This window comes from Thunnus maccoyii, chromosome 2 (assembly GCF_910596095.1).
Source record: "Thunnus maccoyii chromosome 2, fThuMac1.1, whole genome shotgun sequence".
NCBI lineage: Eukaryota > Metazoa > Chordata > Actinopteri > Scombriformes > Scombridae > Thunnus > Thunnus maccoyii.
The window spans coordinates 37,020,613-37,046,708 of NC_056534.1; the positions used below are offsets into that span (position 1 = coordinate 37,020,613).

The window sequence follows — 26,096 nt, forward strand, 5'->3', positions numbered from 1 at the left end:
TCCCAACACGACAGCGAGGGGCGGAAAAGTAGTGCTTTCACAGGAGTTCACTTTTCCTTCATCTCCCACTCAGTTTGTGCTCACAGTGAAGTGTTAACTGACACAATCATGGCTAATTGCCCTCATAGCAGTAGTGGAAGAAGTATTCAGATATTTTACTTAAGTAAAAGTACTGATACAGCAATGTAAAAATACTCCATTACAATTAAAATGCCTGCAAATCCTACCACAGTAAAAGTACATAAGTATTATGAGCTTGATGTAGTTAAAGTATTGCAGTAAAAGTACATAAGTATTATGAGCTTGATGTAGTTAAAGTATTGCAGTAAAAGTACATAAGTATTATGAGCTTGATGTAGTTTAAGTATTGCAGTAAAAGTACATAAGTATTATGCGCTTGATGTAGTTAAAGTATTGCAGTAAAAGTAGTGGTTTGGTCCCTCTGACTGATATATTATTATATATGACATCATTAGATTATTAATAGTGAAGCATCAGTGTTAGAGCAGCATGTTACTGTTGTAGCTGCTGGAGGTGGAGCTAGTTTACACTACTTTATATACAGTTAGCTAGTTTAGTCCAGTGGTTCCCAACCTAGGGGTCGGGCCCCTCCAAAGGGTCACCAGATAAATCTGAGGGGTGGTGAGATGATTAATGGGAGAGGAAAGAAGAAAAAACAAAGTTCTGATACACAAATCTGTTTTCAGTTTTTGGACTTTTTCTCTAATCTTTGATTTTTGCTGAAATATTGGATCATTTGAACATTTATTGAAATGAAAGCATGTGAGAAGTTTAGAGGAAAAAATCACTATTTGGTGGAGCTGTTAACAACTCATAGACATGTGAAATGTGACCCCGACTACACACTGCTTTTTGTAAGACGTCAAAAGCCAAAAAGGTTGGAAACCACTGGTTTCATCTTTAACAATGTGTTGTATTTTAAAAGCTTGTTATATTATCCATTGTGTCAAATCTTCATCTGAAAAGTAACTAAAGCTGTCAAATAAATGTAGTGGAGTAGAAAGTACAATATTTCCCTCTGAAATGTAGAAAGTAGCATCACATGGAAATACTCAAGTAAAGTACAAGTACCTCAAAATTGTACTCAAGTACAGTACTTGAATAAATGTACTTTCCACCACTGCATTGCAGCCAAAACTAATGTTTCCAAAAACTTTCTTCAGTGAACTCAGGATAGACAGAAGTCAAGAATTGGACCAACACTATCTTGTTTACATGGCTACCATCATATACAAATAAACATATTTACATGATTGTAGAAAGTGATGTGTCAATAAAAACTCTTGATGAAGAACCCCTGTTTCAGATTGCAGAACATCAGCAGCTTCACCCAGAAAGCTCAGCGGAGGATGTACTTCCTGCGGCAGCTGAAGTTCAAGCTGCCAGAGTCACTGATGGTGCACTTCTACACCTCCTCCATCACCATCTGGTACACTGCTGCAACCGCCAAGGACAAGTGCAGACTGCAGCGTGTCATCCGCTGTGCTGAGAAGGTGATTGGCTGCAACCTGCTGTCCCTCCAGGACACTGAGGCGAGCGGGAAACATCATGGCTGCCCCTCCCACCTTAGACATAAAGTTTTTCAAACATTCTCCTCTGCCAAGAGGCTGCGGTCTGTCAAGACTAAAACCTCACGCCACAAAAACAGTCTCTTCCCGTCTGCAGCATGCGTCATCATCAAGACCCCCGTTGACAAGCACCCATCTCATCTCATACTCTTCAATTCAGAATTTAAACCTGTAGCAGCTCTTCTCACTTAGAATGTATTTTACATATTTTTTTGTATTGTAAATTATTTCTTTCTTTCTTTCTTATATATTATTTAGGACTGCTTAATTTTGGTATATTTTTTGGCTGTTACAAACCTACTTGGCAGTAAACCTGATTCTAGTTGGAGACGAGGAAGTCAACCTTGTCCTTACATGAACTCACTGCCGCCTGTTCGGTTTGTCCGATGTTGAACTCTAGAGGCATGTGACGGGTTCCAGACTGATTAAAACGTCTTTTATCTTTAAAATATCTTCACACCTCTGCTGTCACTGTCGGACAGCACCACAACATTTGAAACGTCAACAAACCGAGAATCAAGTTGAGATGTCAGGAAAGTAAAACAGCAGCTGCATGCGACTGGTTTTCATGTGTGAATACCAGTTAACATTTCACATGCATTCATTTTACAGAGCTGAAGGTTAAAGTCCCTCCTCCTCTTTGTGTATACTTTTGCTATCTGAGCATAAATAACATTATTTTTCAATCTAGATCCTTGTGACTCAGATCCTTTCATCCCAGCATCTAATCAGGGATGCATCTAGCCTCCCAGGATGAAGAGTAAACACTGTTAATCAGCTGGCGGAGCACAAACCAAGGACCAGATGTAAAACCATTGATTTATGAGGAGATGTTGTGTGACTGCTGGCAAAAAAAAACACAATTCTCCCTCTTTTGTAATATCCGCTGAAAATAGGATATGTTATTCTGTTTTGTAGATAAACAATTGTAGTTTTTCGAGTTTTAACCCTGATTTCCTGTCCTGATTTGAAAAGCAGTGATTGATATCTGTGCGATTGTTGTCGTGATTTCATGGCACGGATCCCAGAGTTGCATTTGAAACGTGTTTATTATAGATTGATGAGGCAGTGTTTAGACTGTTATTTTATTTCGTAACAGAGGGAAACTCATCTCTGACACCAACCCACAAACACACACATGGTTCAAATGGGGAAATTTTAGGTTTTAGTTAGAAAATGATTCAGAGGTAGCGACTCAACTTCTTCCTCAAAAATATAACAGCTGCATGCCAGTGTTTGCTTCCCTTTACATATTTGTTTGTATACTGGGTGGGAATGACACACTTTAAGAGATGTTAAGAAGAAAAAGATAAAAGTCTCTCGTAAAAATAATTTTCTTCTTAAGTATGAACTCTTTCATGCAGATATTGTGTTGACACGCCACATTTTTAGGATTATATCAGGTAACAGCGTCATGGTGAGTCACCGTGGCAACTCTATAAAAAGCAGACTCTCAAAAGAAAAGTCACTCTCAGGGATATATATATATATATATATATATATATATATACATGAGAATATTTTCATGAGTAGATTCAGAGGCGCCTGGTTATGTATTAAAATGGGGGAGCAAACTTTGAAAGATACATAATTTGGGGGGGCTCTGGGGGTCCTCCCTCAGAAAACACATTTCCTGCATTTCTACACTAGCTAACCTCAGCCACCTGCACTAGTCTAGATTAGTTAGATTGAGGGTGCTATGAAAAGCAGGAACGCATCAAGAACAATAATTATAATTGGGTGGATCAGGACAGGAAATGATTATAAGAAGAACAGTTGTTTCATATTTGAAATTATATTCATAAAAATATTATGTAGCCTAAAATGTTAGCAGGTTGCAGGCTACTAGGCCATCGTCAAGGTTAAACAAGGACAAACTATGTATATAAATGAAATATTTGTCTAATTAAACCTGATTAAACAATGTTAAACCTGAGGGTTGCTATTCTCAATACTTACAAGGCGTCTTCAAAGTCTAACAGTTGCAACAGACTACAAACAGTTTGGATGAATGAAACGGCCTCACACACACAGGTTCTAGTGGGAGCTATTAGCACCACTAGATGATGTAGCTGTAATATTATACAGGAATGAATAATCATAACTTCAAAAACAGATTATTTTAACCTGCATTATCTCAAATCAAGGACTATTTTAATGCTCAACTCAGAGGGTGATTTTTGCTCCTCGAGAGTTAAAAGAGTCATTTCAGTTGAGGACTAGAACTGACTTCCTCTTAGAGTGAACACATCTATGAGAAAATGAGTGAATAATCATAACCCTAAACCTAATAAAAGCACAACGATCATTACACAGAGTGATGGGTCATCACATTTGAAGATAATTCCATCCAAAGTCTGACTGAAACTGGAACTTAAGCAGAGTATTTTGCAGAAGTCTACGTAAGCTACTCTCCACCGCAGAACATTTGACTGTTTGTTTATTCAGACATTTGGAACTTTCTGTAGCTTGTTTTTGTCAGTAGCTGGAAAAAAAAGTTATCATTGATAAAAGCTGTAATCACCTGATTACAGGGACTGTATAATTTAATTTTTAAAAAGACAATAAGTGGGGTAGCAATGATACCTCATGGGGATGTATTGGCTCCACTGGCACCATTGCTCAGGCGCCTGTGAGAAGATTTACTGCTACTTCTTAACTGGCCTCACTGTCAATGAAATACTCATGCAGCTAATCTTCCTTTGGATGAATTGATGATGAAACATGACTCTTCATTTTGCACCAGTAGAAGTTAGCAGGGATAATGTGATTTGAACTTGTACCTACAGTATATCATGTATCTCTCAGATACTTTGACACCACTTTGTTCTGTGCACTCTACTTCTAGTTCTATTCCCATCTATTACGTAAACTTAACTAGCTCTACTTAACAAACACTCAAGTTTGGAGTTGTTGATGCACTTTCTAAACATGTTCTATTTGACAATGAGCTAACTCTTAGTCACTGTTATCAAATTTCTCTTGACTTCCATCATCTGACTGCAGATGTGGTTTTTATAAACCTTTCCCACATGTTTTGTCTTTCTGTATAACAAAAAAATGAGCTTTTGCTTTTAGACTCTAACAAAGTTGTTTTCAGGCCACTTTCAAATTTTTAAGTGTTCATACTTAAACACTGCAGGCCATCTCCCAAAATGCAAAATAAGAATAAGATCCCTGTCATATTCCTTCTGGAGTCTTCTGTGTGTCCATCATTCACAATAGTGAGTTGACATTGTTGCACTCTGCTTTGATAATCTGCTGTATTAATTGTAACTTTATTTTCAGATGTAACAAACGGGGACTATAAAAGCATCAAAAGCTGAATCAAATAAGCCGACTGACAGAAAATTAATCAGAAACTATTTTGATAGTTGACTATTCTTTAACACAACACCAAACATTTGAGATTTCCAGCTTCTCCAATGTGAGAATTTGCTGCTTTTCTCTGGTTTATATTATCAGAAACCAAAGATCTTTGGATTTTGGATTGTTGGTCAGAAGATAGTTGATGACATGACCTCAACCTCTGGGAAGTTGTGATTCGCATTTTCTAAACAATTTTCTCATATTTTATGGGCAATGAAACGAAAGAGAGACCAAAAGGTAATGAAAAAATAGTTAATCATGACAATATTTCTATTATACACAAGACACAGATGTTGATATACTGAACATCTGTGTCTTGAGGGCCTGCTTATATCACAGCACTTCAGATTTTTTTTTTTTCCCACACAAAGAAATTCATACACAGATGTGAAAGATTAACATCTGACTCGCTGGGAGATTTTAATTAGTAAAGATGATGGTTAGTAGATGATAGCATGTTTGAAGAGAATTTAAAGACTTTTGCTATTTTTCCAGTAATGCACTGATACAAATATTTTTACATGTAGATTAGTGAGACTTGCTATTTACACATACCAAAAAAGGAAGTGTGTTTACAGGTTCCACTTCCCTTATCGTTCTGTCTTCAAGAGGATGTCATATGTATTAAGAAAACAGAGAGAGGAAGAGGGGGAGAGAGAGAGAGAGAGAGAGAGGAGGAGGAGGAGGAGGAGGAGGAGGGGGGGAGCAGACGATGCTTGGAGGTGCTTCTCCAGTCAGACTTCTTCTTGAGTCAAAGATGCAGGTTGTTAGTGGTGAGCGATCACTTTGGATATACACTCTGCTGTTTACTTCTCTACAACTTTGGGGTAAGCATCATACTTTAATGTAGGCTCTTCTGAATATTCACATTGTTTGTACACATATTTTCAGCCCATTCACTGATTTTTTTGGAGGATAAAGACAAAGTAAACATTAGTGAAATTGCTATGAATTGTATAATAATGAACACAAACAATTCTGTCTGCTGTAAATGTAAAAAGAAGTTACAAACTTTTCAAGTTTCACATCAGCTGCAATCAGCAGATTGGTACAAAGTGAGCGTCACTACATGTAGCAATCACAGCAGTGTTTTTATACACGACTGTTGCACAGCTGCACTGTTGCTCCATCCAAAAAAGTCATTTGTGAAAGTCGACTGATTACCTACCTTTCTCTCTCCTTCCTAGGAAGACTTTCAGCTTCCACTTCCTCTCCCAATCTTCCGCCACCTCAACTTGACATCCATTCGAGGTCAAGGGACTCAGTGGTCCTGATCTGTGGGGTCCCAAAGGGATACACCGGGGTTGTGTTCATGTTGTACCGATCGAGGGAGAGGGTGAGAATGTGTGTATGTTTTCTGGAGAATCTTGTGCTGCTACCGGACTCCTTTGATTCTAGTTTTTCTGTGTTTCTCTTCGTTCGTTGAGGTGGACTCCCAGGAGCTGCAGCCCGGTGCTGAGCAGGCTCTCTTCACTGTCAGGATAGAGGAGGGGGGCTCAGCCCAACACAAACTTTTCTGCTGTCTGTACAGGAACCAGCAAAACCTCTACAGTGCATTCAGTCCCTATTTGCAGATAGACCAACTAGAAGGTTAGTCTGTCTTTTTAAAATTGCATTTTTCAATGGGAATTTTGCCTGTTACAAAGTTAAAATCTGATTAGTGATCTGATTTGACTCTACTTTTGTTTCACACTATTACACATACTTTATTACTGTCCTGAAACCCCCCGCCCCCAAAAAACGATAAAATAATAAACACGTCCATCCGCTGCATGCATGCAGCTGCTCTCTGTGGTCTGTTATTGTCTTCTGCTCTGTGGGTGGGTGTGTGTGTGTGCGTGGTGGTAGTTACATCCTGCTTCATACAGAAACCACACACCCAGACACACTAAACATCAAACACAATGTGTGCTGCCCTGAGATGTCGACAGTTACAAAAGGAGGTTTGGTAAGCAACTGTGGCGAACCAAGGCGTACAGCGAGAGGTTTGACTGAATGATATCTGTAAAAGCAATGAGGCCTCAAACATACAGAGATAATGATTTCCTCTCCCTCTCTGTGCTTTTCCAGCTACTGCCCCTCCTCGCTCCATACCCTCTGTCCCTCCTCCAGTCCTGTCTGTGGAGCCCTCTGCTGGTGTGGTAAAACATGGAGACACGCTGACCTTCAGCTGCTCCGTCCCTGCTCTCATGCCTCAGTCTCAATCCCAGTCCACCTCTAAGCAGAAACCAGTGTCCTTCCTTTTGCTGAGGACCGCTGAGGGAACAGGAGAGACAACCGTTATCCACCAGCCTCGGGGCAGCAAGGTATCAAACCCTGAACCGCAGTCGGGGGTCTTCAGTGTCGGACCGGTGAGGGGAGGAGAGGACGGAGAGTATACCTGCCTCTACCAGACCACCAGAAGAAGGCAATTGGTCAATTCAACTGTCAGTAACATCGTTCAAGTCACCATCACAGGTGAGGACTGTCAGGTGCTCCAACGTTACATCTTGTTACGTTTTATAAACTCATTTGAATAAGGTGTTACATCTCTATGGATCAAACCGCTGTTTCTTTGTATTGTTCATATAATTACTGCTATTTTTTAGTTCTAGGATGTTTGTTTTTTTCCTGTGAAGCACCTTTTAACTTTTTTTTTTTTTTAAATCAAAGCTTAGTATTACTATATTTAGATTATTTCTCAACAGTTTTTCAAGGCAAGTGTTACAGTGGTTAAACATTTGTTGCAACTAGAGCTACAACTAACAATTATTTTCATTAATTACATTTTAGAAAAACGTCCAATTATCACCATTTCCTAAAGCCCAAGTTGACATATTTAAATGGCTTGTTTTGTCCAATCCAGCAATCCAACTCAGTTTATTATCTGAATACCAAGAAGACGAAGAAAAACATTAAACAGTCACATTTAAGAAGCTTAGAACCAGTGATCTTTTGCTTAAAATGACTTCAAATGATTCAGTCATAACACCTCATTTATCTAATCTAGAAACATGTTTTTATATAATAAGTTATAGATGTCAGCAGTTTTCTACCTGATTTTATCTGTGGTCAGGTGTGCTGCCGGTGCCCACCCTTGTCCTCCAGCAGCAGACAGCAGTTTGGCGTTTGCTCTGCATGGGGTCTCCTGCGTACCCCGGCGCTGTGTTTTCTCTCTACCTGGCGGATCACGACGTCCCTGTTGCCACTCACCACGCTAAAGTGATCCACCATGAGGTTGCGTTCCCAATGCCTGTCCAGGACAGTTCAGTGTCTTGGTACCGATGCCAGTACAGTGTCCTCCTGGGAGGGAAATGGAGCCAATCTGAACTCAGCCTCCCGCTGGCTATAACCGGAGGTAGAGATATATGTCTGAACTGTATGGATGTGGTTTGCTCAGATTGTCATTTTAGCCAAAATGTGATTGTTTGCTTCTTTTTTCATCTTTCAGGAGTTTCCCCCACATCATCAACAGGTAGCATGCCATTATGTAATATGTGATTTTATCTATTGTGAATCTTGAGACACATGAAATAAAAAAGATAATTTTCTGCTGAATTAAAATGTAACACGTCTGTCTGAGCTGCAGCTAACATTACTTATAATTTTATGTCTCACAGTCTCTTTTCTATCTGATAATAACACCAGTGTGATGTCTGCAGATTTCTTAGGTGTGGACTGGCCTCTTGTACTGGGCTGCTTCTCCGCTGTGGTCTTATTCCTCTGCTCAGTGGCTCTTGTGGTTATGGTGGCACACAGGAAAGGTATTTCACAAATGCACCGTGAATTTCTGCTTTTTCACAGATAATGTTTATGTTTTCATGATTGTCTTTCTTTGTGAAACCACCTGGGTCATTTCCTCTCTATCTCTTCTCTTTTCACTTATCTTTGAAGTAAAAGCAGCAGCCGAAGAAAAAAAGAAAAGGTATTGTTCTTTTTCTCGCTCATTGGTCATAGTTTAGACCAGCAGATAATCAATGTGTTTTTTTTAATCTAGAATAATTTTGTCCTCCTAAAATGATCATACAGTAAGTGTGATTTACTGGGCAGCACTGGGACTAATATACATGAGCAGCGTTTAGAGGCAGTTTTAACTGCAAAGTAGTTTTCTTTAAGTTGGCAGCGTAATAAACTGTTTAAAACATATGTCATTAAAACATATGGTTGGGTGTGCAAATTTGCTCCAATATGATATGTAGAGAGTTTAAAATGTATAATTGCCTGTAGAGAGAAGTAAGAGCAGTTTATTGATCCATAGTCTCACAATATCATCAGGTTAATTTCCAGATAATCTGATATATAAAATGTATTGCAGCATCAGTATCTGGTGTTAAATCTTGTTGAACTGTTTCAGGCAGGACGAACAGTTCTGGACTCAAGTTCACGCTAAGGACCATGTTGTTGGTGAGTTTTTCTTTTTCTCCTCTGGATTTATAGCGACTTCATTCTCTTTTCACTCAGATTTCTCAAATTTCTCCCAGGCAATTTTAAATGGAATATTCTATGTAATGATTTATACTCATACAAATGTGTTTGCTTGTTGTTTTTTTTTCAGACCTTCCGCTCTCAAACTTCGCCTCTCAGGTAATTATTATGCATCACCTGTGTTCCTCTGTATATCAGAATCACAAGGACATACAGCCAGAGCAATCTAAGCTGAACAAAGATAATTAAACATTAAACATTATGTACAATCAGGTGGGTGAAAAAATATATAACAAACGGACAACCATATACAATGTCTATATACAGGTAGAGCTGTTTTTGCAAGTTGCAAACAGGATACAAGTAGTGCAAAGGTGTGTGAAATAAGTTACTTTACACTAGGTGCTAATATACAGTATATACACCCTGCTTAAATATATATTTAACAGTAATGCATGATATGTATACATGTTATTGCACATTTTGTATTTTAATCTAATATAAATATGTATAATTTCAATTCTCAAGTGATTTATCAACTAAGATTAAGCTTCCTTTTACTTTTATCTTTGGTTTTGATATTGTCGACACCTCCCACAAAAACATCAAAACCAACAATGAATTGATCCCTTTCTCAATACTTCCCCAGATTGTCTGCGTCAGTCAGCCCCAAGCCAATCGGTTCCTACTGAACACATAAATCTTCACAAATACAGAGTTATATTTAAAAAAAAAAAAGCCTAAATAATTTTTTAAAACAGCTGGACGCTGGAGGACAGCGAGTAAGCTGTCAACATTACTCAAACAGGAGTAAATAATTCATTATGTCGGGGGACTAGTTACAGCTCTATCATTCCGGTTTAGTATTTACAGCAGCAGCGCCCTTCTTCATCATTATGAAGGAAAATGTCAGCCAGTGCAACAGTGTGGCTTCTCCTTGATGCACTTTTATTATTTATAGTGTTTGGACAACAATGAAGGTCCATGTCACAGAGGGATCAGACTACACCGAAAATACTTAAGAATAATAAGATCAGTTTGCTCTTTTCAAGGTGTTTGTTGACAACAAGAAAAACATAGAATATCCTCAGACTTATACTTTAGCATCTTCACCTTAGCAACAGCAAACCTCAATGTGAGTTGACAGAAACAGGACTAATAGTGAGCAACTGTCTGACGTCAGTTTCCCTCTTTCTTTTGGTATTTCTGGTATTTCTGCGGCCTTCTTGGGTTTCTTCGGTAGGCTCACTATGACAAATATTTGTAAACTTCCTTGATCCCCTTTGCTGTAAACAAACACACACACATACATACCGCACACGCACGCGCATACGTACAAACTGCCAATCAGCAAACAAACAGCCTCTATCACAAACACGCTGTCAAACTCGAGCCCACACATATTCCTCATTAGTGCCGTCGTACAGGGCCCGCCTCTCATCAGCTGTAATCACTTTCATTAATTACCTTCATGAAGGGCTCTCATTAGACTGAAGGCTCTCTCCAGGCAACAGTCAGGAGAGGCTGCCGTCACCAGCTGATGCAAAGACCAGCCAGCTCTCGTGAAACACAGCCGTGACAGGAACTGAGAGCCTTCAGAACAGATGTGCATTTAATATTAGATGTGTGTCTCCGTCTCAGCAGCGATCTGGAGTGTCCTCATCTTCTACTTAAAGAGCAGTAATTTAATCATTTACACTTTTAATTTGTTTTTGCAAAGTACACACCGTACTTCAGCTGCACGGCGATGAGAGACACGCTGTTTTCTCTCCATTTTTAATTTGGTGATTGTAAATAATCTACCAACAAAATAATTCTTCATCGCTACAGAGACTGGAAGCATATTCTCATCTACAAATAAGCATTCTGCAGGTTGTGTGGGAATGTCAGAAAATGTGATTTAGGTACCCTGACACAGACAAACTTATCTAACAGGTTAAGGATAAGCTGGCGATTTTCTTTATTTTCAATTAATCTCATGTGCAGAGCCAAACCAACAATGAATTGATCCCGCTTGCGAGTATTGTGTATGTTTATCCAAATCCCTCTGTGCTGTAGATTTCCATTGTTGTCCAAAAAACGATTAAAAACATGCCAATGAGCCACGCTGTTGCAGTGGGTGATCGCTGTTATTAGTCTTTGGAGCTGTTTCTAATCTTCGTGCTGAAGGAACATGTCACCCAGTGCTGCAGTGTGCTTCACTGATGTGTTTTTAATCGTTTTTGGACAACAATGGAGCTCCAGTGCACAGGGGAATAAGATATATCAGGCTTTAGATACACGCACAATACTTGTAAGTAGGATGAGTTCATTGTTGGTTTGGCTCTGCATACGAGGTATGTTAACAGTAAGACAAATAGAGGCTAGAAAATCGGCAGCATTATACTTGAAAGCGGTGATACAGTATGAATCATGCCACAGGAAATTATATCATGCTGAGAGCTTTAACAGCTTGTACTTGTGTTTGTGTGTGTTTGTGTGTGTAGGAATGGGCCTGTGGGGACTCAACTACAGAGACAACCTCCAGATCCCCTTTATGGAACTCTCTCTCCACATTCACAACCCCGATCCATCCCGTCCATTAGAAATGTTTATCTCTCTCTCTCTCTGTTTGTGTGCGTGTGTGTTTAAGTGTGTGTAAGTGTGTGTTCATACTTTATTCTTGCGTAGCGATGTAGCATCGATCGGAGCTACGCAGCAGGACAGGAAAGGCTATTTCCTCAGTTCCTATTTCATGTGTAGCAGTGCGGTTGTACAATATGGCAGGATATGATGTTTGTTTGATCTTACATGTTGCTGAGCCACTAAATCTAAATACAGATTGTTTTTTTAATGAATTTTTGTTGTGGGAGATGTATTTTTTGAATAACTTACCTTGAGCTTTTAAGTTTATTCTTGACCTTTAGAAACAGCAGCTGACAAAACAATCTCACCTCAGGATGCTTTGAGAAGCTGCTCTGGAGCATCAGCGACAGCCACATAACTGCAACGTCCCCGGTTTGATTCCAGCCAAGAACACTTGTTGCATGTCACACCATCTCTCTCTCTCTCTCACTCTGCCTGCCTCTTTGCTGCCCACTGTCAAGCGAAGGGAAAAATGCTAAAAAAAAGAGAGAAATCTTAAAAAAAAAAAGGGTTTAGGTCATCTGATACAGCACTCCATCACTCTCCTTCTTGGTCAAACAGTCCTTACATAGACTAGAGGTGTGTTTTGGGTCATTTTCCTGTTGAAAAACTAATGATGATGCCATGAAGCACAAACTAGATGGGATGGTGTCTCTCTGCAGAATATTGTGGTAGCCATGCTGGTTAAGTTGCTTACAGTGTCACCAGCAAAGCTAAATATACTGACACTCATTTCCAGAAGTCTTAAAGCAAGCTGATTTGGAAAATATTTTAAAGAAAACTTCTCCACATACAAAGTCTTCACCACATGTTTTCCAAAATACCATTTTAGGAATAATAAATTGACAATAAAACACAGACGGCATAACATTTTGTGTTTATGTTGATTCTCCGTTCTCTTCTCTTGAACATCACATTTCCCCCTCCACGCTTCACCACACACGCAGATACCATCCAGTCACCTTCTCTGCGTCTCTCAAAGTCACTGCAGTCATCAGACCAGAGTACAGATTTCCACTCGTCTAACGTCCATTCCTCGTGTTTCTTGGCCCAAGAAATTTTTTTCTTACTGGTCTCCTTCAGTAGTGGTTTCTTTGCAGCAGTTCGACTGTGAAGGCCTGATTCATCCAGTTTCAGTTGAACAGCTGATGTCGAGATGTGTCTGCTATTTGAACTCTGAGAAGCGAAGACGTGGGCTCTAATCTGAGGCGCCGTTAATCATTAAATCTCAGCCTCCCTTTCCTGGGGCTGTCCTCATGAGAGCCAGTTTCATTATAGTGTTTGATGGCTTTTGCGACTGCACTTTAACTTCTTGAAATTTTCCAGATTGACTGACCTTCATGCCTTAAAGTAATGACGGACTGTTGTTTCTCTTTGCTTGGTTGAGCAGTTCTTGCCATAATATGGATTACTACAGCAGTAAAAGAGGGCTGTTTGCTGTGTACCAACACTACCTCAGCACAACAAAACTGACTGTCTCAAAGAAGGCAAGAAATTCCACCAATTAACTTTTGATAAGGCACACCTGTTAATGAAAACCATTCCAGGTGACTACTAGTGTGCATCAAGGAAAACAGTAACTACTTTAAGGAATCTAAAATATGAAAGATATTTTTCCTTTGTTGACACACTATTGTTCTACAACGTAGAAAATAGTCAAAATAAAGTAAAACCCTTGAGTGAGTAGGTGTGTCCAAACCTGCATTTATTACATACATACTGTAAATATAACAACCTGCATACGTACATGAATGTGCACATGCACACAAATTTCCCAGATTGAATAAAATTATAAAACTTTTGCTAAAAAATACATTTGCAGAGGTGAATTAAAAGAAGGTAGTGATTTTACAAATCTGAATTTATTAGCTTGGTCCTCTCTCCAGCTATGAGGCTCTCACCTGAGGACTGTGGACAATGTGCAGGCTGATAAGAGTAATTCACAGATATAATCTGGGGCCAGGCAAGGACATAATGACGTGTCTCACAAATTTTAGCATTCTATGCTGGTACACACGTATAATACTGCGCATAGTGACAGAAAAAGAAAAGGCACAACACATATTGAAATTGGTCTGCTGCAGTTTTGCTAAATATTCTGCAGAGGGCACCGTTTATATATTATTTGAATGTCAAAAACACCCACAGCACAGGACGACAGAAAGAGTTTCATTATTATGCTGAATTCCTTTATAATGACAAAACAGGTTTTGTGTTCAGTTTAACAATGCCGCTCTGACGCGCATGAAGCCAAGCGATCCTGGTGTGTCCACAGTAATACAAAAGCAACTGAAAAGTACTGTAGCTTATTTTTTACCATGTGATGATGAGACGAGCGTCACCCATAAGGAAATTACATGTGAGCCCTGATGAGTGTGCTTAGACTTCAGTACTGAAAGTGTGAAAGTAAGAAAGTAAAAGGAGATTCACCTCTCTTGTGTTTATATGGTTTTTATGGTGGACAATAATAGGCGTCGTTGTACTTCAGGAAGCAATAGAAAGCCAACTCTATATAATTACTGAACTTTTATTACATTTTACAGTCCTCCATAGCAGTGCAGTGGCAGACATGCACAGTATTTATGCGTTTCTCTTTCATACACACAGGAAAAAAAACAGATATTTGAGGGAAGGGAAACTTAGATAAGTGTTGCTAAAGTGCTTGATTTGTTTTGCTCATATTCATGTCTGAGTCATCTCTTTGTGTGTAGTTACACGCAAGCATACATACGCACACACTGATAATATTTAGCGGTAGATAATGACATTAGGCAGATCTGTTTGAGTAAGAGAATAATGATAAGAGGCCTGAGCAATGTGAGTCCGACGTGCACCCACGCCACACTGGATCGTGGCAGCCTCACCCTGTGTATATCTTTGCGTACATTTGTGACACACTGAATTATGAGTCAGGTTGATATTAAATGACATTTGCAATCTTGATATTGGTGATAATTGCTCTTTTAATGCCACCTCATGCCGTGTGCCCTGTGTATTAGCTAAAGGAGTGTACGCAGAGACTGAACATGAAGGTGTGTGCTAGAATCTATGACTGTGGGAGGTGTTGGCATTTCATCTACACTCTACTGGAAGTTTTGGCAGCTGGTTTGGGTTCACAATTTAATTTAATCTGATGCAATGCACATTATGAATTTAGTAAGTTCATTAAAGTCACTGTGGCATGACTAAAGCGAGGATTTAGGCTGGTAGCAATACATCTCAGGTGATTCTCTTCAGTCGTTTATGACAAAGAAAAATCCTGTCACTGTGTCCATTTTCCTGACCACTTCAGACATTATAGCTCAAGGCTCTTTGTCTGCTGACAGTTCAGCCCTCTTTGTCAGTGGCTTCACAGGAACTCGCAGTAATATAAATCAGACAGCCTCGCAGAATAATTCATATTACAAGGGCAAGAGCAAGTGTAAATTATTGAGTGTAATAATTTTCAGTGACATAATCAAGATATGAAATGTGAGAACACTTTTTGAAAATACTTCTAAGTTTTTTTTCACTCTGCACTAAGTAGCACTAGCAGCACTAACGTACTGTATATGGAAAAACAGTCTGACAGCAACACAAAACAAGGGCGACGTTACAGGTACAGGGGTCAGCTCGTAGTCAGCGTCAGAGAAGCAGCTGCATGTATATCAAGTATTTTCAGAGCAACTTTTTAAAATGGTCTAATAAACTGATGGCTCATAGATTAATTTAAACAGAACAGTATGGAGATCATCTCCTACTGTAACCAGTGACAGTTTGACTGCTTGATGTTTTAAACAGAAGCAATGACGGATTCTACAAGCTCTGTTTTATAGATAGTAGATATAGTCATGTCATCAGATAGTGAGTCCAACAATATTATTTTGACAATTCAAAAAAATGCCAAGTGGTTTCACTACTTTCCTTTACAAATAGGTTTATTCAATGATTTTTTTTGGAATTGAGCATATTTTTTCTTTTCATTTTAGGTATAATATGGTCGTATTTAAATATACTGACACTCATCTCCAGGAGTCTTGAAGCGAGCTGATTTGGAAAAGATTAAAAAGAAATTCTCCCCGTACAGTCTTCATCGCATCTTTTCCAAAATACCATTTTAGGACTCATATTGACAGAATGACTCATTAACAGACACAATTTCATGTTAAGATGGAGATGAGTGCTTGCAGTACAAGACCTGTTAAATATTTCCTCTCCATACAATAAATAACAGATGGCATAAAATTTGCTGTCATGGGTTTATGTTGATTCTCTGTGACTCAGCTCTGCCATCATTTTATTCCCCCCTTCTCTTGAACATCAAAGCCACAGAACACACACCCACACAAGTATTATGATATGCAAAAGGCCCATATATGAGAAAATCAAAAGAAAAAATCTTTTATTGTCTGCTGACATTACAGACACATATAGAGGTCTGTGTGAATAGCATCAAACATATACTACAGCGAAGCAAGATGTGAAATTGGCCCACTGGCACATACTTATAAGAGTATACTTTCCATGACTTTCTACAAAAGGACTTAAACAATCAGCTGTTTCCTTATTCTTATTATCAACCTCATCCTCAGTAACATGAGTGCAGTGGGATAAGTATCCAAATCTTTTACTGGTGTGTAGCAATACCACGATAGAAAGTACGACAGTACAAGCAGAAGTCCTGGTTTTAAAATGTTAGTTTTATGAGGCAGGGCCAATCTCAACTCCAGACAGTTTTGGGTGGGGTAGAATAATAATAGTGTTTTTAACTGTTTCCAGTCTGGTTTTAGAACACGTCATAGTACAGAGACAGTTCTCGTTAAGGTTATTGACCTACTGCTGACAGAGATGACTTGAGTTCTTTTAGATTTAAGTACAGTCAATCATGGTATCCTCTTACATCGGTTACATTCATACCTCTCCAGCAGAGCTTTTTCTGTTGCTCTACTTCCTTGATGACTCATTTGAGTTGTGGTGTCCCTCAAGTTTCTGTTCTCGGCCTCGTTCTGTTCTCTATATACATGCTGCCTCTCGGCCAAGTTCTTCACGGGCATGATGAGCTTCACCATTTTTACGCTGATGACACTGTTATATCTGCCGTTAAAACCCACAGATCTTTGCAGCAAATCATAGAACTTGGATGTTGCAAAACTTCAATAATTTAATGATGATAAGTTTGAGGTCATTCTAATTTCATCAGCCTTTTCGCTGCTTACGTTCTGTCAAATAATATTAAGCAGACTGCAGGTAATCTAGGGGTAATATTTGATGCTAACCTCTGTTGTTAAGTCATGTTTCTGCCAGTTCAAGACACTCAGTTGCTGATTTACAAAAAGTTGCATGTGCTTTTATCTATTCTTGGCTTGATCATTGCAACACACTTTACTGGAGTATCAGCCAGGACGCCGTCCACAGTCTCCAACTGGTACAAAACGCTGCTGCTCAACTTATTACTGGAACAAAGAGGCATGATCACATTACCCCCGTGTAAACACTTTTAAACAGCCTGGCACCTAAATACATCCCTGACTTATTGACCTGGTATGTGCCCTCTCGGCCATTAAGATCCGCGGATGGAGCCCTGCTGGTTACTTTCGGGTCATGGTTGGTTACTACGGGTGATCAGTCATTTGCTATTAGAGCTCCCACTCTATCAAACTCTGCCTGCTGAACTCTGACACACTCATTAGCTTCTTTTAAATCTCTTCTTAAAACTTTTCTCTTTGTAAAAGCTTTTGGAAACATTTCTGCAACATAAAAAGTAAAATATTTTGGTACAGTTTTATTTTACAGGGTCTGTAATTTGCTGAAAAGTTTCCGTGTAATTCGATACTAATTGTATGCAAAACAGAGACAGTGTTCAATTGAGACACTTACAATTAATCAGTTTCAATTATTCCAAGTGAAACTTAGAGAGTCTTTTAGTAAATACATGCAGGACAAGCATACAATTCAAAATACATGAAAAGTTATCAATAATAAATGCATTATGAATGAATGAATGAATAATAATAATTCTAATTTGAGATTTCTTTGAAGGAAATTCATTTTCCTCCTCTTAATTAGTACAGAATTGATTATTTCTTTACAGGAAAATATATTATTAAATATATAAAAATGAAAGGCCTGTAAGATAAAGCTTAACTGATATTTATCCATGAAAAGCTGAAGTAGCATAAAATGGCAGAACTCAAATATACAGAAGTACCTTCAAATTATATTGTGCTTAAATACAGTACTTGAGAGTGAATGTACCTGCTGTAGTCAGGAAGAGTTCATTTATACACACACAAACACACTCTTCTGAGTACACATTATATTTCACGCACTCACATATCACACACACACATTACAGTAAATCTAAAAACTACACAATTACATCCCATAGACATCCTCTTATACTTCCGTCCTCTTGACAAAGAGGCATTACAAGAGCAGCGGGTAACACATTGACTGTCTCACACAATGCTGCTTCGATGACTTCGTGCCAGCTGGACTTTAGAAGACCGTGATAATGAAATATCATGGAAATGAGTCTGGAGCTGAGCAGGTGATAGACAGGTGCACAGGCGTATGTTTGGGTCACCAGATCTGAAAAGCAGCCAGATTAGATATCAGAGTGAGAGATAAAGCACAGTTTGGTTGGTTAGCCGGGACGTGCTGCCATGTTTGATAGTGTGAGCATGAAAAAATAAGCTTTGACTCTGACATTATTCCTGGTTAACAAAACAAAGGCTACAAAGTTCATCAGTGCCAAGCTTTAGTGTAGTTAGTATGTAGTGTACAGTAGTTCATTTCAAATATGGTGACAACTGATGCATCACTTGCTCTATATTGAGGCCTTTTGGTGATGTGCCATCACACATGGCAACGTGGCAATACAAGGAAAGTTGCCTGGTGAAGAATAAAGCTTATTAATAATTTTGAGGACCTAAATTGCCGGGGCTCCACCATGATATTGTACTGGCGATGTCACTGGGCTGCGTCCAGTCAGAATGGGGTGATAAATTATTCACAGGAGATTGGGAGGTCACTAAAGCGTGGTCTGCTGATCTCACCTACACACACATACACACACACACACACACACACACACACACACAAAGGTCCATCAGAGCATTTATGCTGCTCAATTCTAGCAAAGAGCATCTTCTGAAGCTGTATCCATGGTGACACATTTCTCTTTGACCACTGAAAGTGCGAGAGACAGCACATAAAACAGTTTATAATGTAACATAAATAGTTTCAGTGCTAACAGGTCAGTCTGTGAAGGAGACGGTCCTGGAGACCCCTCGGCCCTCTTGAACAGCTTAAAAAAAGAAACTTAACATTGCATCACATGACTCTTATATAGAATTGCTTATAAACATGATTTTACATTGATGACAGAAAATTGTGCATTACTATTGTTCGGGTTGCACTTGCATATAACAGTGGTTCTCGACCTTTTTCACGTCAACGACCCCTAAACTGACACGGATTAGACCACAGACTCCCATCTGATAAGATTTTTGCTTTTAGATGTTTTATTACAGAAAGTATATGAAGCCTGTGACAAAAATAGTCAAATCAATCTAAGCACATATACAATATATGTATAGAACATGAAATATGAATATATTATTTGAGTAATAACAATGCTTTCCCATAATTATAATATTTTATATATGTATATATATGTATTTGTATATATATATTATAATGAAAATATGAACATGCTCAAGTTGTGACAAAGGAAATGATTACAACTTCATTACAAAAAGAGAAGAAAACACATTAGAAGTAAAAATTTTGTTGATTTTTCTATTACTCTAATAATTTGTATTTATTTATTTGTTTTTTGGTCTGCGGGACCCCAAACACTGATGAAATAAAGCCAATGTCAACACAACACTGTGGGTTAAGATCATAAGGACAATATGGACATGAGCCCAACACTGAATATATTAATGTTATGTCTGATTCAGTTGGATAATTGAGATAATATGCATATCAAGTTTCATTCCAAAGTACGACATCTGCTGCGTCAATTAATAATATTACAAGTCTTACATTACAAGTCTTCTTTTATCGAAGTATTAGGTGTGTATTATGAACCGTCATTCAGTTCTGAAATCCAGATTTAAAGAAGGTTCTTTATTGCACTATAATCCACCTTTTAGTAGTGATGAATGAACAAACCAAATGGAACTAGCTATTCATGGATTAAGACAGGTGCTATAATTCAGTGGCCTACATACACTGAATTACCAGTTCATTAGGAAAACCTCAACAATGTGATCCGAAACAATAAGCCTGCAGTAAATTCTCTTTTCAGGGCTATAGTGAGTGTTAATGTCATGTGTTGTTTATGATGCAGTCAAATACAACCCCACCACCAGCTGCAGCCTCTAAAATTCTCTCTGACACAATAAAAACTGAATAGTATGACCACAATAAGATAGGATTTATTGCATAGCTATTGTATTGGATGGCATTAGATTGTAAAGGTGTAATAAACTAGTATATCCGTTTAACACGCCCTTAAAAACATAAAACGGGTGGTGACTATTTTTTTTTCATTATGAGATACATTATAAATATATATATGTGTAACTGAAACTATTCTCATCAACAAATAATAACTCATTATTATTTCAAAAAAAAAAAAATCCAATGGTAGAGAAGTTCTTTTGGGTCTGAAAATCCCAATCCGACTAAATTTGCATTTCTCTCTTCACCAGTGCAATGTATTATTATTATTATATTTGCCTTTTTACATTCATTAGGCTCAGAGTTTTCCTGTGTTATCCAACAGCACCAGAAGCAGGCCAAGTGCTTATCCACTAATAGGTGGCCCCCCTCCTCCTTTTTCTTTCTTCCTCACTGAAGGACTCTTCAGGGTTTTCAGTCCACCACCAATCCTTTTTCCTTTTCCTCCCAATCCACCTGGCCCCTTTTCTAGCCTCAATCCCTGACCTCTTTCTCACTTCACATTCCTCCTCTTCATCAGTGCTCCCTCTTTTTTATGTCACAGTCTTTCAGCCCTCCAACTATGGTCTTCGTAAACCTTCCTCCCTTCCTTAGTTTCCTTAGTTTAGCTCTGTCAGTCGTCATCCTCCTCATTGTGTCTGTTGACTAGGCCTGACTCCCAGCGTTGCACAAGAGGAGTCTTCTGTCTGGGGGTCCGGGGACTCTGGAGGAAGCATAAGGGGACAGCAGGAGTGAGTGGTGATATTGTAGCAAAGTGAACGAGGAGGGAGGCATGTCAAGGGAGAGAGGGAAAGAAAGAGAATAAAAGAGTGGAAACATCAGATGTGTGGGAGCAGGAGACAGGACCAATAAGCCAACACAGGAAGAAGAAGCCGAAAGATAAAAAGAGAAGGATGAATTTATTTCCTCCAGAGGACTTCTCTTTAGATGAGCATCATTAGCTCTGTAAGTCAGAGAGAGGTTAATGCGACTGTGATCCAAGGCCATGTTAAGTATGACTAAGTCAACAACTGAGGCCAGTTTCTCCTGCAATCCTTCATTTATTCCTGAACTGTAATCAGGAACCAGGTCGTGTGCAGAAAGCAGATAACCAACCAGCTGAGAGAGAGAGGGGGGGGGTGGGGTTAAAACGTTGCTAATGCTAACATCAAACTGAGCTGTTCAGCTAAAACCCGGCATATCAATGTCAAACTGAATTACAGAGCGTAAGCCAGAGTGCAGCACTCAACCCTAATCAGAGATACCACAGTTTCAAAGAGATGCGACGCAGGTAACGGAAATCAGTGGGACTGTCAATTGACTTTCTCTCTCTCTCTCTTTCTCTTTCTCTCTCTCTCTCTCTCTCTCACACACACACATATGCACACACACGTACACACACACACACACACTCTCTCTCAGGGCTGTTTGCCTCCTTCTCTTATCTATAAAGATAAGCTCCTTACTGTGTGTTCAGTATGTTATCAGATGTTTGTGGCCCATATTTGGAGCAAAAGAGATGCTAACATCCTCCCAAGAGCCTTTCTTCATTGGACCTTTTACAATCCAGAGCAATTTTAAACATGCATTCATATTCATGCCACTGTGAGACTGATTGAACCCCCCCCCTCCTCCCCCTCCTCCCAGCTACAGTGGAGTTTATATAAACTCTTGATGATGGTGGAACCTGATATCTTCTTAAGTGCAATTGAGGGAGACTCATGGAGATGATTTGCTTACATTTCCATGTCCTATATCAAGTGTACGTAATAGGTAGGGTTGGTGTGATCATTTATAGAGCGAAATATTCGTAATAGATTGTCATTGTGAGGTTTAGTATTTCTCCTCATGGTTAAACATTCAAGAATTTGTGGCAAGTGGCCGTGCAGAACAAACTGTCATGTTGACATATCAACAGTGACTGACCTCTGGCCGGTGAATCTTTTCTTCCTCAGCCTGGGCTGGGGGCCACACGCTGAACTTGCCAATGGACTGACGTGCTGGAATAGAGAGAGAGAGAGAGAGAGAGAGAGAGAGAGAATAAAATTGGATGAGTGCAGTGAGCAAGACGTATTGAAGTTGTTCCTCTGATTTTGTTTGTGCTCCACACTGCGAGCAATAAAACCTCTTGAATCAAATTAAGAGTGAACGTAGTGAAGCAGCAGGGTGAAATGAGAGGAGACAGAGAGGAATGAAAAGGGAATTAAAGGCAAGAAATATGTTTGATTGGAAATGAACATGGTGAAGTAGAAGCAAAAAGAAGGCATATGAAAAAGATTATGCAACTCATTGTCTATAAGACAATGAGTCATTCACAGTCATTCGAGTCCTGCAGTGGCACACCCTGGTCAGTTTATTATCAAGCTGTTAAGCCTACAATGACTGGTGACACTTTAATTTCTTTGTACACACAGAAAAAACACCTGGAGAACTCTCTCTGCCAACAAAACACAAACTTATACTCAAGCATACTTGAAATCACACAGAGATTCACTTTAATAACTCTTTCTCTCAGCAGGCTGTAAAGGCAGCACTGTATGCCACATTTAATTTTTGTTGTCAAGAGTCTCCAGGCCAACACTTTATCATCATAAAACTGAAAACAAGTTGTATGCAGTTTTTGAATGCCGGATTAGGATTTCATCTCAGAATTGGACTCCATCGTGCTCTTTTCTTGCTGACACAATAAAGCGTCGAGATAGGACTCTCCCTCACCTTGGATTTTGCAATTAATAGCACAGACCAGATGCTACATTTATTATGGAGTTACAGAAATGTATTTTCTTATTGGCCAGCTTGTGGTCTAAATTATTGCCCCCAACAGCTAACACTGGTTTCGATAGCTGTTTTGAGGTTTTCCTGACCATGAGAAAAATGAAATAATGCTCTTGCTGTTTCAGGGGGTTTTCATCATCTGACTGCTGATATAAAAATTGCAAACACTCCCACAAGCATCCATACACACAAACACATTGTTTGAGCTTATAGGCACAAGCAGAATCAATTACAACCCACACACACACACACTTTTAGCATGGTCGAACACCAGCGCCACACTAACCTGCTGGGGATCCAGCTCCGCCCCCCCTGGATGATGAGCCAGGTAAGTCAGGAACAGCCAGTCCATTCAATGAAGAAGAAGACAACTTGGGACTCTTTCCCTCCATGCTTGATGACCTCCCACTACCTCCTGCTTCTCCCACCCCTTCTTTTGCACCCTCTGTGCCCCCATACAGGCTGATCCTCTGCTTCCGAAGCTCCTTTTCTCTCTCTTGAGCCTCCCGGATATCCAATTCCACTAAATTCGTGGAGGAGCGCAGCTTGAAAAAGGGGTTCTCTTTGGGTGCCATCTCCTCCTCCTTCTCCTGTTCTCTCTCTATAATCCCACCAGGCGAGACATAAGGAGCTCCAGAGTCGACAGCTGTGACCGCCTCTGCCTCTTGTTTGGCATGGAAGAGCCTCTGTGCTGGGACACTCAGGTTATTCTCTAAGATGACGACCTGGCAGCTCGTCCCCTCAGAGAAGCCTGGTCCTCGGGGAGTCGAAGAAGTGGAACCTCTGCTATTGGCAGAGTTGGGGCTCTGTGAGGGACTCAGAAGATCTAAACTTCGTCTTCTCTCCACATCTGAGCCTCCTACTGTGGATGCCTGTGATGAGATATCTTCCTGGTTCTCCAGGGTTGAAATGTCACTGGCCGAGGACCAGGATGTGGGCTTACTCCTGCTTGAGATAGTCAAGGTTGAGTCACTGGGTTTCTGAAAGGCCTCAAAAAGCTGTTGCCTCTCTTTTAGTTGGCGAACTGTGCCTTTGTCATAGAAACCTGGAACTTTCCCAAGCTTGACCAGATCCTGCTCCCTCCGGGCCTCCTCGTGGATCTCATGCTGCATCTTTTTGCCTGCAAACTCTCTGTCTTTGCCTTGACACTTCTCAGACTTGGCAGGTAGCGGCTGGCTGAGAACGGTTTTCCTTAAAGGCACATCTACATACTCTGGGGAAGTGGGTGGATTTGGAAGCCCTCTCGACCTTCTCAGGCTTTGTTCACGTGCTATGGCCCGTCTGATCTCCCTCTCAATGGGGGTCTCTTTGGGCACAGTTGCAGGAGAGCCTGTAGGGATGGTGGTGCTGCCCTCCAGAGTGCTGCATGGGGAGAAGTCCGCTGATACTCCACTGTCACTCTGGCTATCGTCACACGAGTCACTCTCCATCCTGGTGTGACTGATGTGTTTCGAAGACACACCACAGCTGTATTTTTCTGTCTTCTGCTCTTGTATTTGGTCTGTTTTTGAAGATCTTAACAGTCCTCCACCATGTTGTTGCTCAACCGTCTTGTTCCCTTCAAGTCCACTCTCTTTCTGCCCTTCCTCTCCACCTGTTTCGCTATCTCCCTCTGTCCTTTCCCCCGCCCCGCTGTGCCTTTCTCTCACAGTGACAACACAACCAGAGCCTTGAGAAGCTGCCCCGCCCTGGTTGGATGACTCCATGGCAACGGTTGACAAAGGTGCAGAGCTCTGACTGAACACCTGTTGTGCAGCTTCCTGGTTTGTTCCCTTGGGGGCAGGCTCACATTGGCCTTGGGACAACAGTTCCTCCTGCTGTTCGGTTGAGGTTACTGCAGTCAGGGCTGAAGTTGGGACAATTGAGACATTGGCAGAATTTGAAGATTGGAAAGGCTTGCTTCTGATATCTATTGCACCCTGCTGCTGCTGGCAAGATGTAACATCCATGCTCATTTCCTCTTCCTCTTCACTTTCATCAGCAAAAGGAGGAGAACCAGCTGTATATACATCATCTGACGTGTTCCTGTCAGGGGGAAAATGGTGAACAGTTGAATTTGTTCCATCAGCAGCAGCACCTGATGTATGATTTTCAGGTTCACTATTGTTGAAAACATCTAGTGATAACTTTAGCTGTGCAAGATTCTCCTCTGTCGTCATTTCATCTCCTGTCATCTCCTCAGATGTTGAAATTACCTCTCTATCAACCGGCTCAGTGAGCTGAGATGTCTGTGGAAACATACAGTCTTCTACTGGGTTTGATATTATCTCGACATCACTGATCCACTCAGCAACCTCCCCCTCTAGGCTGAAAAAGCTCTCTTTCTCAAAACATTCCTCTGTTGATAAGGCACCAAGGTGAGGTGGAGATGGCGAAGCATCTTCACCTATTAGATTCATGCACTTTTCAGATTCCTCATGAGCCTGTGTTGTTTCTGATAGTTGGGGAACTAATTCTGTTACCATTTCTTGAGTTTTGTCCTGAGCTCCAGGCTCCAGGATGTCTATGTCCTCTTCAGGTTCTGCTCTGGGAGCCTTTTTATTTTGCAGAGGGGAATTAAGGCTTGCACCCACTTCACCCTGCATCCTGGACTCACTGACCCACTCGTTTAGAGAGTTGGCAGGACCCTGTTCCTGCCAGGCCACAGGCTTTGTTGCCATGGTGACAAGTCTGCTGATGTAAAACTGTTCGGAGCAGTCAGGATGTTCGGCCTCCAGCCAGTCAGTCAGTCTGAGTGAAATCAGAGGGACACAGAGGGGAGTGAGGAATAACAGAGTGATTAACAGAGTACAACAACAAACATCATTATTTCAGCACAGATTAAATTATGAGTTATAGCATCACTAAGGGAGTGAATCAACATACTGTATTTATTATGACATTTACTGTGCGATAGTTTTGAAA

General features: G+C 40.1%; 2 protein-coding genes across 3 annotated transcripts; one reads left to right on the forward strand and one right to left on the reverse strand.

Moving 5' to 3' along the window:
• The first annotated feature begins 5,709 nt into the window (after nt 1-5,709).
• Nucleotides 5,710-12,199, forward strand: LOC121881797. 2 transcript variants are annotated; one of them, XM_042389519.1, is made up of 11 exons: nt 5,710-5,785; nt 6,146-6,294; nt 6,386-6,548; nt 7,029-7,415; nt 8,014-8,295; nt 8,389-8,412; nt 8,600-8,701; nt 8,832-8,862; nt 9,292-9,341; nt 9,493-9,521; nt 11,849-12,199. In XM_042389519.1, the coding sequence occupies exons 1-11, from the start codon at nt 5,716-5,718 to the stop codon at nt 11,945-11,947; spliced, it is 1,386 nt and encodes a 461-aa protein (XP_042245453.1). In that variant the 5' UTR covers nt 5,710-5,715; the 3' UTR covers nt 11,948-12,199. The 2 variants fall into 2 exon arrangements, 1 of the variants encoding a protein (XP_042245453.1); XR_006091911.1 differs by lacking the exons at nt 5,710-5,785; nt 6,146-6,294; nt 6,386-6,548; ... (5 more) ...; nt 9,292-9,341; nt 9,493-9,521 and adding an exon at nt 10,378-11,042 and having other exon boundaries at nt 11,849-11,937.
• Nucleotides 12,200-19,690: 7,491 nt separating this feature from the next.
• On the reverse strand, nt 19,691-24,903 carry misp3 (MISP family member 3). Its single transcript, XM_042393062.1, has 3 exons — nt 23,479-24,903; nt 22,344-22,417; nt 19,691-21,141 (listed from the first exon to the last, which is right to left on the reverse strand). The coding sequence occupies exons 1-3, from the start codon at nt 24,896-24,898 to the stop codon at nt 21,052-21,054; spliced, it is 1,584 nt and encodes a 527-aa protein (XP_042248996.1). The 5' UTR covers nt 24,899-24,903; the 3' UTR covers nt 19,691-21,051.
• Between the last annotated feature and the right edge of the window lie 1,193 nt (nt 24,904-26,096).